We start from the raw sequence: 13475 nt of genomic DNA, 5'->3' as shown, positions 1-13475 counted from the left end.
ATGATGAAGATGGTAACTACCATTGCTGTCTACCTTTGATATGCCAAACATTGTGCTGAGTGTTTTATATTCATTATTTCACTTCATCCCCATAGCAATGATGGGAGGTAAATTCTATTATTATCCTCACTTTTCACCCAGGATAATGTGGCTCAGAGAGATTGAGTGACTTGCCCAAGGTCACACAACTAAGTGGTGAAGCTGGGCTTTGACCTGTAGCAGCCTGCATTTTTACCACTACGCATGGTTAGTAGTGATGTCAATCTAAATAGGCACGTTTCTATCTGACAATATGTGAGAGTTTAGGAAGTTCCTGACTTAATAATGACTCATACTAATAAATGACTTCTGTTGCATATTCTTTTCTCCCTCTAATTCCCCTTACTCAGCATCAGAAACCCTTTTGTGAGTAACACTGAAAATGATTTGCAACTTTCAAAGATACAGGGAGAAGCTGAAAAAACACATAGGAACAGTTTGGGAGAACTAAATTGCTAAAAGAGACTATCAAGCCAGATAGGTTTGTTTACAGGATAGCTCTCCAGACCAAAAATACTTTTCTTAATATGGCTGAAAATGTTACAATTTTACTTCATTCTACTATTAAAATCTCACCAATAATAGATTCATTTTGAATTCTGAAGTAATCTCTTAAAAGGCTGATACTTCTGAGAGGTTAACAGTCATTCACACTTTAGTAAAAATGTATTTAATCAGATGGCTGTCCTCTTGCAAGCTAGTTGAGAACAGCTGCTCTGAAGGACTAAAAATTCTGATGCAATGGAAAGAGAGGTGGATAATTTGGGAGATAAGTAGAGTTTTAAGGGGTGAAACATGCTAGACTGGTGGGTACCCTGGAGGTCTTGGATGAACAGGACATTAACTCTATGGAAAAGGAAGCACATGGAGAAAAGTACAGAAAGGAAAATGGTAGTGTGCCAAAGGGAAACTTCAGAATTGGCCCATGGCAAGCTCTATACCCCATAAAGGAAAAGAAAACTTTTATTCCTTCTCAACTCCTAGTAATAAAAAGACCTTAGGCTAATGCAAATCCCTTTCTTATTTCCAAGCTTTTGAACATACTGTTCTCTTTGCCTGGAGCATAATTCCTCCTCTCCTCCTATCCCCTGACATTTTTTTAATTGTGGTAAAATACACATAACATAAAATTTGCCATCTTAACAATTTTTAAGTGTACAGTTCAATAGTGCTTGGGAGATTCATGCTGTTGTGTAATCAATCTCCAGAACTCTTTTCATCTCGCAAAACTGAAAGTCTCAACCCATTAAATGCCAACTCCCCATTCCAATGGGACTACCCATATAAGCACAGAGTACCTGCTTCAGGGCTTAGAATATAAGAAGCTTATTTGTTCCCTTGATTTGCTCAGAGACCTCAGCAAAAAATTCTTACATCTCTTTGAGCTTAACACTCCCCATTTGTCTTTAAGAAAATGAATATAACACTACTCTGAAAATACCTGAAACCCCCTGGAATTGAGTTCAAAAAGCAATTTAAAACATCTACTTACAGGAATCTACAGAGCATTCTCAACTTTTTATTTTCTTTTTGGTCGATTGCTTTTAAGGAGTATTTTCAGATAAAAATGATAGGATTTTTAAAAATTATATAGATGGTGAACTTCAGGTATTTGTGGACTTGAAGGCCAGTTTTGACAATTTGCAAATGACTTCAGAAATCAGGGACACATATACTTTGTCATTTTACAGAGGCAAACTCAAATCATAGAGCTCTCAAGGCTGGGAGACAGATGACCATCACTAAGCGAGTGAGTGCACCTCACCAACCTCCGAGCCAACCTCAGTGTTGTGGTCTATATTCATTGTAACATCTGCAATAGCTTTTATGAAGTTATTTTTTAAAAAGAAGAGTATTGATTTTTTTAATGGCCCTAAATGTAAGGTCAACTGCTGAGACTGGTGATGGAATTAAGAGAAAGTGCAGTAGTCTAACAATTCAATGATTCTCTGCCAAAAAATAGTTTTTAAATCACTCCAATCCTTTATTTATTGACTCATTAAGAGTCTGAAGAACTCACCCTCTCTTTTCATTCTTACTTTAGTTTTATTGGGGATATGATATACACTAGGGGTACTCACAAATCCAAGGATTCTTAACATTCTCACGATGTGTCCCTCCTAAAGTAGCCAGGATCTGCTGTTCATTTAGTGTATAATACACACAAAGGATCAGGGTCTTGCTCAAGCAGTGAAGTCGTTCTTAGCACAACACATTTTAAGGCTGGTATGGATTTCAGGATGTCTGTCTGTGTGTGCATGTCAGTGTCAGTTATATTTCTCAACCTGTAATAAAACTGAGAATATTAAGTTTTGTTCTGTCAGAGTGATCCAGAAAGAATAATTTTTATTAACTAATAATCTATAAATACTATTTTCTATTTCATCACTCTTCAGATATTTCTGTTATCTTCTCATCAAAAAGACCATAAAGAAGCATGAAGCTTTTCTCAAGAATATTTGTTTTCCTCCTAGTTTCTCTCTTGTTTCTTTCACACATCTCCCTGTGGCCAAAAGATTTTCATTTGCCGTTGTCTTATTTCCTAGCAATTCCTCATTTGAAAATTAATGAACATCAGAACATGTCCAATAGAAAGAATTAGTGAGTCTGTTTTACAGAGTACCTAAAGATTGCTCATTCACTCATTCATTACACAAACACTAACTGACCATCTACTAATGCCAAATAATGTGCTAGGCATAAGAATACAGTTGAGAGAAAAAGTCCATGCTTTAAAGTCATCCACAGTAGTGGAGTGTGCCAAGAGCCATGAATGAGCACAGGCTAATCCAGCCTGGAGATTAAGAAGGCTTTTGGAAAGAGAGGACACTTAAGCTGAGTCTCTAAGGATATATGTAGGAATTAGCCAAGGGGAAAAGAGGAAAGAATGCTCCAAGGAAAGAGACCATATGAAGGTTAGAAAACATGGCGGCATGGGAGGAAATGCAAGCAGCTCTTAATGCCTGGCCCCCAGGATACATGGGGGGGGGGGTGAGAAATGCTGCTGGTGGGATAGGCAGGAGCCAGATCATCAAGGCCCAGAGGCAGCAACGAAGGAATTTATCCCAAAGGCTGTGAGATTCTGTTTATGCAGGAATTGACATAACCAGATTTTTATTTTAGAGAGATGACTCTCCCAGCTATGTAGAAAATAGACTACAAGGGGTAAGACTAGAGGTTGGGAGACCAGATGTCCACACTTGTTTGCGAGCAAGTGACCAAGAATAGTATTTTCTGCAGCATATTGAACTGAGGTTGGTTGGCTGCTTTGGATGAAGCTCCACCTTCAGCCTCTTTTTTGAATTCTCTTCTTCCACACCATCTTCCACCACAGATATCCTTATTAATCCTATGATGTATACTGATTGAAGGGTTCCTCATGTAGTTGATATTTTGTTGCTACACAACTTGAATTTAAATTCTATCATCTTAGCTTGCTTTCCATTTGGGGCTTGGTAGACTGCCATGTACCTTTGGACCTCTACATAAAAAATAATTTATGGGCTTTTGAGAGAAGTTGGTATTCCCAAAGCTAAAGCCAGACCCTTGAGACTGAGCTAGCCTTGGCCTATAAAGATATAAGTAAGTAAAAGAACTGTTATTCCAAATTGGAAGAAAAATATTGTCCTTGCATTTACTAGGCATTTCCATATTTAAATTCAGTCTGACTCATACCTTCTAGATCTGTCCACTTGGCTCCTTTAATAGAGCTTTCTGGGGTACGTCTTTAGGCTGGAGACTTTCTCAGGTCTTAAGCAACTGTTTGATATGCCCATCTCACCCTCCTCCTCATCCAGGAAGATTTAAAGTGAAAATGTGTAGCATAAACAAGGTCTTAAATCTTGTTCCAAGAATTTGATAATGACAGTACCAAAAGGCCATCTTGGGTCTGGGTCTCCTGCATTAAACAAGCAGACTCAAGATTTATTATGACAAAAGCTCTACAGGTCATAGGCATCTTGAGTCATATCATATAAAGTATTTTTAGATATCATTCTTAAGGAAAGGTCAGCACGACTATGTAAAGGGACCAGAATTATCTTTCCTTTTATAGTTTAGTTTATACTGGGAAGAATATTTTTTTTAATAATCTGGAATTTGCCTTTGCATTTTCCATTTTTGACCAAAAATACAAAACCATGAAGGTACAAAGGCTGACTTTTAGGACTCCTCCTATTGCTTTCTGCTGCAAGTCCACATGCAAAGCTGTGAAATGGCAAAGGCACTTGCTGAGATCTGTTTGGCAACGGATACATCCCCTGCTCACTGAACCACTGCAAGTTATGGGGGAAGTTCCATGAGTACATAATAGAAATCGAAGGGCACTCATGCCTCAGAAATGGTATGTGTGGGAGAAGGCCCTACACATATTTAAAGAGGCTCCCGCCAGCACTTCCAATAGCTCCTGCCCTGTACCCATTGACTATCTGACCACTTTGGAGCCTGCAGGTCTGATGTTCTCTTAGAAACCCTGGCATGCATTTAGGAAGGAGCCAGGTGGCCCACTTTGCCTGATAAGGTAACTTTTTGAAGTTCACTCTCTATTTTGATATCTGATGGGCCTCACCAGACCATCCTGTACCAAGGGAAATAAGGTTTCTGAAAAATGGAAATTAATATGACAGTGTTTCATTTTTATTTAAAACAATAAACAACAACTTGAGAATTAAATATGGCCAATAGGTTGAAACAGAAGGCAATTTTAAGGCACCCATATTCCATGCTAATATCAGATGCTCTCTCCTGCTTTTCAACTTTTGAGTGTTTGCTGAAGGATCCCATGATCTGAAGAAGGCAGAGGAGGTTTGGGATGAAACCCTATCTAGTAAGGGTCATCTCTGAAATTGCCTGATTATCTGGTGGGAATGCTATCTCCTTGCTAAAAGCCTGTGGCTAGATTAATGCTAGCGTTTGAAAATCTACTCAGGCCTGATGGTGGGCAGCCAGGGAAGGAATGTTTTTTCTGTTTATCTCTTTAGTGGCAGACATGTTCATCACAGAAAGACTCTGAGCTTCCAGTTTCAGGCAGGCCTGGAAGTTGTGTAGTCTGTAGTCTGTGAATGTACATACCAGCTCCAGAACAACGGGAAAGAACAGGGCCTGTGTTCATAGCCTGTTGCCTGCGCTGGTCGATGGGTTAGTCAGTTTCTTCAGCTTGATTAGAGGGGTAGGTCCTGCCACGGGGTTCAGAGAGGAAGTTTTACCACCCCCATTGCTTTATCTCCCAGGAATGCAGTTTGAGTTGTGTCTCCTCCTTGACAGCTTGGACCTCAGTAAATTATCAGGGTCTTGACCCAAGAGATGGAGAAGTCTTAAGCAATTTTTCAGTCTCCTATCTAAAAATGTGTTTACATTTCTTGAACTCTGGCTGACTGATTCATTCTCCTGATGTTGCAAGAACTTTCCTTATGCATTAGAATTTATAAGTTTCATTTCTAAGAGACCCATGGTTCCTTCCAAGCCACGGTGGAGTGAACCTCAACACAACACATTTCTGTTGGGCTGGATTTGTCCAGAGGCTGGATCGTGGCCAAGCAGCAGTGATGTGGCAAGATCAAGGGAGGCGAAGAGGAGGCAGTGTGAGGTGGAGGGGAAAGTAGGAGATGCTAAAACAGGAGATCAGGGTTCCAGGTCTGGTCTTGCACTATTTCAAGTTATGGCCTTGAACCAATCACATGAAACCACACTCTGGGCCTCAATTTCCCCATATGTCTTAAATAAGAAATGTTTCAAATCTGCACAGGAGCAAACAGGACAGAAGAGAACAGCTGAGAAACAACAGAAAAGGGAAGGGCAGCCCACAAGTAATGAGTAGAGGCTTCAGGTCAAAGGGACAAAGAGGCAGAGTCACATATGGCTACTTAGGAGTAGCAAGTATGGAAAGAACATTTTGTTGGACACTAGGCCCAAACAAGAGACTAAAATCCTTGTCAGAAGAGCCATGCGCTTAGCTAAATCTGTTCCTCAAATAAACATTCCTTTATAAACATTAAATTTACTTTCATAGGGGAAAAAAAAAACAAAATAAATCCTACCCTTTTGCAGCTTGAGGTTTGAGTCAGACAGTCTTGGACTCAGACCCCTTACTCAAAACCTCACTAATTGTATCCTCTGGGGTAGGTTACTTTACCTTTTGAGCCTCAGCTTCCACACCTGTAGAGAGCATGGTAGCACAGCCATAGAGAAGAGTCATGCAAATTACACACCACCCCCATGTCAGTGTCTGCGTGGTGCCTGCTTCAGCATGAGCACCATGATTTCCATTAGTCCCCTCCCACCAGCCTCTTTTTGGCCTTTGCCTTTGTTTGCTTCCTGTTTCCACCTCTTCTGTTGCCCCTCCACATCATGAGGGAAAAGGGAAGTCTCTGATCTCTCTATCTGGAAGGTTGCAGAAGCATTTTCCTACTTCAGTGAAGTAGGATCATACAAAATTTATATTCAACAGTATCAGCAGATTTTTTTTCCATCAATATTTCCTTTTTAATTTCAGCTTTATCTGAATTTTAGTAGCACAAAGAATTTACTTTTGTTCTTTTAAAGAGCAACCAGAACATGAAAATTAGAAATTTGAATATAAGGTCTCAGCATTATATTTAACATGGCATTTAGACTATGCCTATAGAGGTTACAGGTGTTATCTGGTGAGTAAGTATGAATGCCATGTGCATACGTGTGTTTATACTCTTACGCATATGAACTAGGTATACAGTAAATATAAAAATTCATAAGACCTAGATCTGACAACTCTGATCCTTTTCTGATTTTCATCACAGAAAATAATGAATCCAGAACTGATCTTCACATGAATCTTAATGAAACCTCACCTTTGACCCAAATGCCAGAGAAGCAGGTACAGTACAGTATTGACTCTGCATGAGTATGAGACTGGGAATCAGGACTTCTGGGTGCTTGTCCCTGCTTCCTGTGTGCCCCTAGGTGAGATTCTTCACCTCTCTGGGCCTCATTTGCCTCATCAATTAAATGAGACAAGTAGCCTATAAAATCGCAGAGGTTCCTTAACTCATAGACTTGGAATGTCTTAACTCAACTTGGACTGTTTTGTCTGGCTCTTCACGAGCACGAACAAGCTGAATAGGCCTTTCCCTGACGTCTGCAAAGTCCAAAAGGGAACAAGGAAACATGGAAAGGCATCCTCCACCGAAGCACTAAGACTTTGTGCCAATGGGCCCATTTTTTTTCCCCACTCCAATTCTCATTCCTACTGGGGAAGGGAAAACAGCAATCCAGAAAAAAGCACAAGGATCCTGTGAAGAAAGGAGAAAAATGCTTTATCTGGATGGACTAAGATTATCTATTAGTGGTTCAAGGACATACGTTCACAAATGTTTATAAATTTGTCCCTTCCATTGAAACTTTGAGGTTGGGGCTGTCTTCAGGTTCACTCTAAAGAGACGACTCAGGGGGATTCCTAGTGCTTGGTGGGTCTCAGAGAAGCCGAGGCAGAAGCAGCACAGCCCAGGGCTCTCTCAGGTCTCTCCCTGCAGAGCGACAGCCTGGGGAGGGGGCCGGTAGGGGCATCAGCAAGGTCTCCATTTCTCCCTTATCTCCAACTTCCTGGCTTTCTCCTCTTCCCTCACACTCATTAAAAAACAAGAATAATAAAGGTAGTTTTGTTTGCCTATGGGTGCCTAGCTGGGTTCTGAGGAAGACGTGAACTCTCACTGTTAGAACCCCAGGCCGGGGTCAGGCCTCCTCTGAGGTGACACACAGCTGAGTTGACCCTTCCTGCTACTGAGGAGCCAGAGAACCAACATTTGCACGTTTTTTTACATGCCTGCTTTGAAGACACCCCTTATCAGGGATCTAGAAAGTTCTCTTTTTCAAGAGAGTCCGTGACTGAGGACAGTATACTATGCTATGTTTCCATAATTCCACAACTCCAAGGCCTTGCCAGTACCTCATATTCTAAACACACTCCAAATTCACACAGCCCCCTGCGTGTATTTCTGGAGACCTCATATCACCTGCAATAAAAGAGTGGCTCAGTCATGTCAAATTAAGTCCGAGACTGAATTATTAACCTTGCAGTCAGAAAGAGGAATACCAGACCGGCAGTCTTAAACTCTAATCCTGGGTTTCCCTTGCGAGGCCTGGCAAACCCGGCTCTCTCTGAGCACTGCATGTGCCTCCTCTGTGAAGGGGTGGGGGGTGTTCCCACTAGAACCAGTCGGTTTCCTCAAGGCACAGTAGTCTTATTTCCTTTAGAAAACTAGCCCCTGAAAGGAAAGCCATTTGAGGAAACGTCTGGAAAACCCCCACCGACCCCCAAACGCAGAGAAAATGGGGGAGGGTGGGGGAGGGGATGTGTCTTCTGCGCCTCCCCCACCCCCTTACTTCTTGAGGCTAATGGCTTTTTATTAGATTAATCACCGACTTCAATTTTAACTACTTCCTCAAACTCCTCCATGTAAATGACTAATTTCATGTTTACTATAAAGCATCTGGAAAGGATTTAGAAACAAATTTCTGCCCCGCCGATTTCAGTTACGTACCTTGACGGGGCACTGGCAAATCCAGCGGAGTCCTTCCACTGTCGCCTTCCCACTCTGAAGCAGGCTAGGATATCACACAAAACTGATCTTTATCAGCATCAGAGGTTTCTGCTCTTCGTTCCTTTCCATTAATTCCCCCCCGTGACTCCCCTCCCTCCCTTCACTGGGGTCTGACCGTGTCAGGAGTTCAGTCACACAAAGTACTTTTACTTTTTTATCAGTGTGCTAGCTGCGAGGAAACAAAATCCTAAAGGTGGACTATTTTGGCATCACCATGCTTGAACGACAAGTCCCATACCTCGATTTGGAAAACAGTTTCTGACGGGCGGGGAAGAGAGAAAGCCGGGCGGGGAAGAGAGAAAGCCAGACGGTGCTTTGCAGACGTGACTAGGTTCCCGGATTTCCCCGGTTCTGGAAGCTGCCTCTGGTGCTCCCTGCTGGTAGGACTGAAAACCCTCCGCCGTGCGGTTGCGATGCAGCGAGCGGCGCTGGGGCCCCGAGCGCGGAGGAATACGGCTTCGGCCTTCAGCACACAAGGTGGCAACCGTGGGACTAACTCCTGAGGCAGCCCTTCCACACCCGGAGGAGAATCAGGGCCTCGGCGGTAAACCCATAAATAGACATCAGCAACTTCCTAAGAGTTGGAGGAGGGGGTTAAATTGGGGAGAGACGGGGAAAGAAACCTACAAGGGGAAATGTGGAGATGAAAAGAGAAATGAAAAAAGAAAAAGGAGACAAGCAGACATGTTTCAACTCCAAGCTCCCATTTCCTCTTTCAAATGAACTGCCTCCCCACTGTGAACGGAATCAAGTATTTATGAAGGCATTTTTTGCATATTAATAGCTGCATGTGGAGCATTGCCAGTTCTGAAGTCCTAAAGGTATGGTGCCCTTTTTTAAATGCAGGTCCTTCAAACACCTCACAGAATCTGGTATTCTCCTTCACATATATTTTACTTTTTGCCTCATGGCTCCTCCTCAGGCCTTTCATTTGATTAAGCGAAATTAGTTCCTGGGATAAGGTCAGAGACCAAGTACTGCTCTTACCTGGGGGTGGCTGACATCAATCACTAGAGAAGCTTTTCCTCTTCCCCAGGGGCCTCTCTGTGTAGAGGCCAAAGGTTGAGGGAGGTGACCAGCATGTAAAAAGAGTATGAAAATTCTAACAGTAAGTGTTATCCTGTGCAGGGAGAAAGTAAAACTTAAAAAAAAAAAAAAGTGAGAAAATAATTGCATTAACTACAATAGCATTATTATCTAAACTCAGTAAAGATCATATTCAATTTTAAAAGAAAAACATTGAACACCAGTTAGAAAAATAAGCAAAAGACATAAACAATTCATATCAAAAATAACAGAAAACAAATAAGGAAACAATATTCATCCTGAGTAGCAATTTATATTCAAATTGAAGCAAACTGGAGATACCGTTTTATATATGAGATGTGTGCCTCCTCTCACATTTTTTAATGGTAACACCCAGCACTGCTGAGGTTTGGGTAAAACTGGTACACTTTTACACTTCTGGTGGGTGGTAATTTGTTTCAGTCCACTTGTAAAGCAAGATGGCAGTATGACTTGTGAAATGTGAAAAAACATTCGTACCCATTGATTCAGTTATTTTTGACTTCTGGAAATGTATCCTAAGAAAATAATTTAACAGGAAAAAGAGTGAGTGAAGATGTCCATTGCAGCATTATCTATAATGGGAAAAATTGGAAACAGCCAGAGAAGTGATTAAGTTAATTGTGAGGAGTTTAATTCTGCTTTTAAAAAATGGTACTTTTTCATGCTAGAAACTGATTTAAGACAAAAGGTTTAACTCAGGGTTTCCCAGCCTCAACACCATTGCCATTTGAGGCCAGATATTCTTTGTTTTTGAGCTGTCCTGTGCATTCTAGGATGTTGAGCTACCCACTAGATACCAGTAGCACAACCCCCTTGTTTGTGACAATCAAAAATGTCTCCAGTCCTTGCTAGATGTCCCCTGAAGGGCAAAAGTCACACATACCCCTGCCCAGCCCCTCTTTGAGAATCCTAATTTCATTTGAAAAGCGGAAATCAAAGTGATGTCAACTATGTAAAAAAATTAATGTATCTATAAAGAAAAAACTTGCAAATAATGCATGCAATAAAGTGCAATCATGCTAGTTTGACATTAGGGATGTTTGGGGTTGAGTTTTTCTGTTTTTATTTTGTCTTCCTGATTTTTCATTGTTTTTCTTTTTTTTTTTTTTTCCCCAAAACGCTCCCTGTAAGGAAGAAAAATGCATCATGAGGAGAGCTGGTTTTATTCAAGTCTGGCTTAAAATGATCAGGAGTCAGAGTAAACAGCAAATATACAGCAAGCTAAACAAGGGTCCACACCATAGTGTCATTATTTGTTAATTACTGTTAGTTAAAATTATTTACCTTTATTCAGTTTTTGTTAAATGATTGGATAGGGCTATCAGAATTCTCCTTTTAAGGATTTCAACCCCCTTTTCAGTGTTTTATCCCTCTGATCCTCGACTTTCGGTGGCAACGAATTCACCTATTTTTCTGAAAAGTCTGGATTTCAAAGTATGAAACTCTCTAGTCCATCCAGATCCATCTATGTTAAGTTTGGGACAAGAGTGGCCCTGATCCCACTGGCCTATGGAGTTGTCAGGGGCAGAGAGGTTGTCAGTAAAAAGTATCAAAGTACAAGCTCAAACCTTAATTAGATTTCCCAAGAATCATTGTATCTCTTTGTTTAAAATAAGAAAGAAACCATCTCACCCATTTTCACGTTGTCAGTTTTGTCTCTTTGTTAGGGAGAGCAAACATCCCTTCTCACTTGCTTTATCTTGGGTTTTGTTTTGTTGCTTTGTGGGGATTAGAACTTTGGTAGTGTCCTAAAAATCCTGTTAAACAAGAATTATGTCCCTTTTTCCTATTTCACAAAGCCCCTTCTATTTTGACCTATATTATCTCTTGAGTTCAGGTTTCATGAGTTTACAGCAGTATAAATTTATTTTTGATATTATGTGTCCTAAATTTACCTCTTTCGGATTTCAAAGAGTAGTCTGTAATTCTAGCGCGCTAAGGATTTCGCTTGAATAAACCTATGTTTACCCCATCTGTTTCCTTGGTGGTTTCACAGATGGTGTTCATATCCCATTTCAGCCTTCCTCTTTCAGGAGGAAAAAAAAGAACACCTGTAGACACACTAAGTTTTTGTGCAAGCGTACAAAGGTAACCTTTTGTTTCAGTGTCCTTCTGAACCATACCCTGCCTTTTGTCGAACTTTTTAGCTGTTATCTAAGAGTACATAGTTCCTGCCACATGGTAGCCAGGAAAAAAAAGAAAAAAAAATTGACAGATAAATCTCTTATTGACATTAAGGTCCGTGTCCTGGATAGAAAAAGCCCATAATCCTCTAAGCAGAATTTGAAGATTGCATTTGTTTTATTTCCAGTGAAATGATATGGGAGTTAAGCTGATCTTTCAGTAACAACTCACACCATCCCCAGGTACTTCCTGCTGTTGGTTGTCACGATGTGGTATTTCACTCTGCAAAAGCTTTGGGTCCTGTGCAGATTGGAGATGTCACTAAGCATCCTTCTTGGAAGTCTTTTTGAGGCTAATAAGTGAGATTGGCTAGCAGGGATGCCTGGGAGAATTAACTGCATGTCCCCATAGAGAGCAGGACCCTTTACTCCCCACCTTCTGTTTCTCATTTCTAAAGGCATGGCACAGCATTTCCCCACCCCCGCCCCTCTTCTTTCCTTCCCCCTTTCTCTCTCCCTGGTTTTGTAAATAGCTTTGGTTGGGGAACTTGATTCAAAGGTTTTTTTGAAGATCTAAGCAAACCTCATCTTCTGTTTCAAACTTACCCACAGGATTACTTTGTCAGCCCAAAAACTCCATTGACAATTTAAGGATAATTTACTGAGAGGGATTTGTGTTTAATTACAAAATTGAGGCTTTTATTTGTTAAATTTTCACTGTGACTATGATTTATTCCAGTAAGTCTGTGTTTATTGATCTGTTGGCTGCTAGTTCTAACCAGGCACATGATATGTGCCCAATTTCTTTTTCTTTTTTATTTTCATTATGGAAAACTTCAAATGTATGTAAAAATAGAAAGAATAGTATAATGAACCTCCATGTACCTAACATAAGCTTCAACAATTATCCCTCCATTATCTTGAGAGGGTTTTTTTAAATGGTAATAACAGCCAAAGTTTTTGAGGTTTCTACTATGTTCAGGGTTTAGGACTATCTCCCTTAATCCTTACAACATCCTTAGGAGGTAAGTACAGTTATTGTCCCCATTTTACCTATGAGCAAAAAGATGTCACGACATACAGGACCACATTCAGCATGTGATCTGCACTTGCCAAAAATCCTACTGGTTTGGGAATCCCACAGAGCTGCTTTTAGATCCCAGCTTCTTCCATATTGACTGTGTGGCTTCAGGCAGGTTATTTAACCTCTCTGAGGCTCAACTTCCTCGTCTGCCAGGGGTAAGGCTATTTCCCTCATGGGGTCAGGACAAGGATTAGATGAAACAACATATGAGAAAGGATTAGCACAATGCTTGTCACTAGGCAATCTCAGTAATTTACAATAGTAGTTATTATTCTATTCCCTCACTTGAAAACTATTATAAAACAGAACTTGGAACTTGTACACAATCTCAGTGTTCAGATGTAGAAAAGGAGAAGCTTGAATGGCAGGAATAACTTAAAGAACTATGAGCCAATCTACCTACCATTTCCACCCCCAATCCCCCTCATCCCCCAAGCTCAGACACACACACCCCAAATATCCTCCATGCTGTCTGGAATTTTGTTTCCCTACTCTATGTAATTCTACCTATTACAGATTCTTTGGGTTTCTCATATCTCATTGTGCCCTGCACCTAAGGGAGCACAGCTGAAGATCTGGGTGGCGGGG

General features: G+C 40.8%; 1 protein-coding gene and 1 long non-coding RNA gene across 2 annotated transcripts in view; one reads left to right on the top strand and one right to left on the bottom strand.

The window, feature by feature from the left end:
• Positions 1 to 8671, bottom strand: part of LOC116663745 — a 101750-nt gene extending 93079 nt beyond the window's left edge. Inside the window, exon 1 of the long non-coding RNA XR_004320051.1 lies at positions 8553 to 8671. This is a non-coding gene — a long non-coding RNA (uncharacterized LOC116663745). The remainder of the gene's footprint in view (positions 1 to 8552) is intronic.
• Positions 1 to 13475, top strand: part of KIAA2012 (KIAA2012 ortholog) — a 109413-nt gene that overhangs the window by 44756 nt on the left and 51182 nt on the right. Inside the window, exon 14 of the mRNA XM_032480058.1 lies at positions 6813 to 6889. Coding sequence (XP_032335949.1) covers positions 6813 to 6889 — 77 coding nt within the window. The remainder of the gene's footprint in view (positions 1 to 6812; positions 6890 to 13475) is intronic.

This window comes from Camelus ferus, chromosome 5 (genome assembly GCF_009834535.1).
Source record: "Camelus ferus isolate YT-003-E chromosome 5, BCGSAC_Cfer_1.0, whole genome shotgun sequence".
NCBI lineage: Eukaryota > Metazoa > Chordata > Mammalia > Artiodactyla > Camelidae > Camelus > Camelus ferus.
The sequence above is the reverse complement of the archived record's forward strand: the minus strand, read 5'-3'. Positions and strand labels throughout refer to the sequence as shown.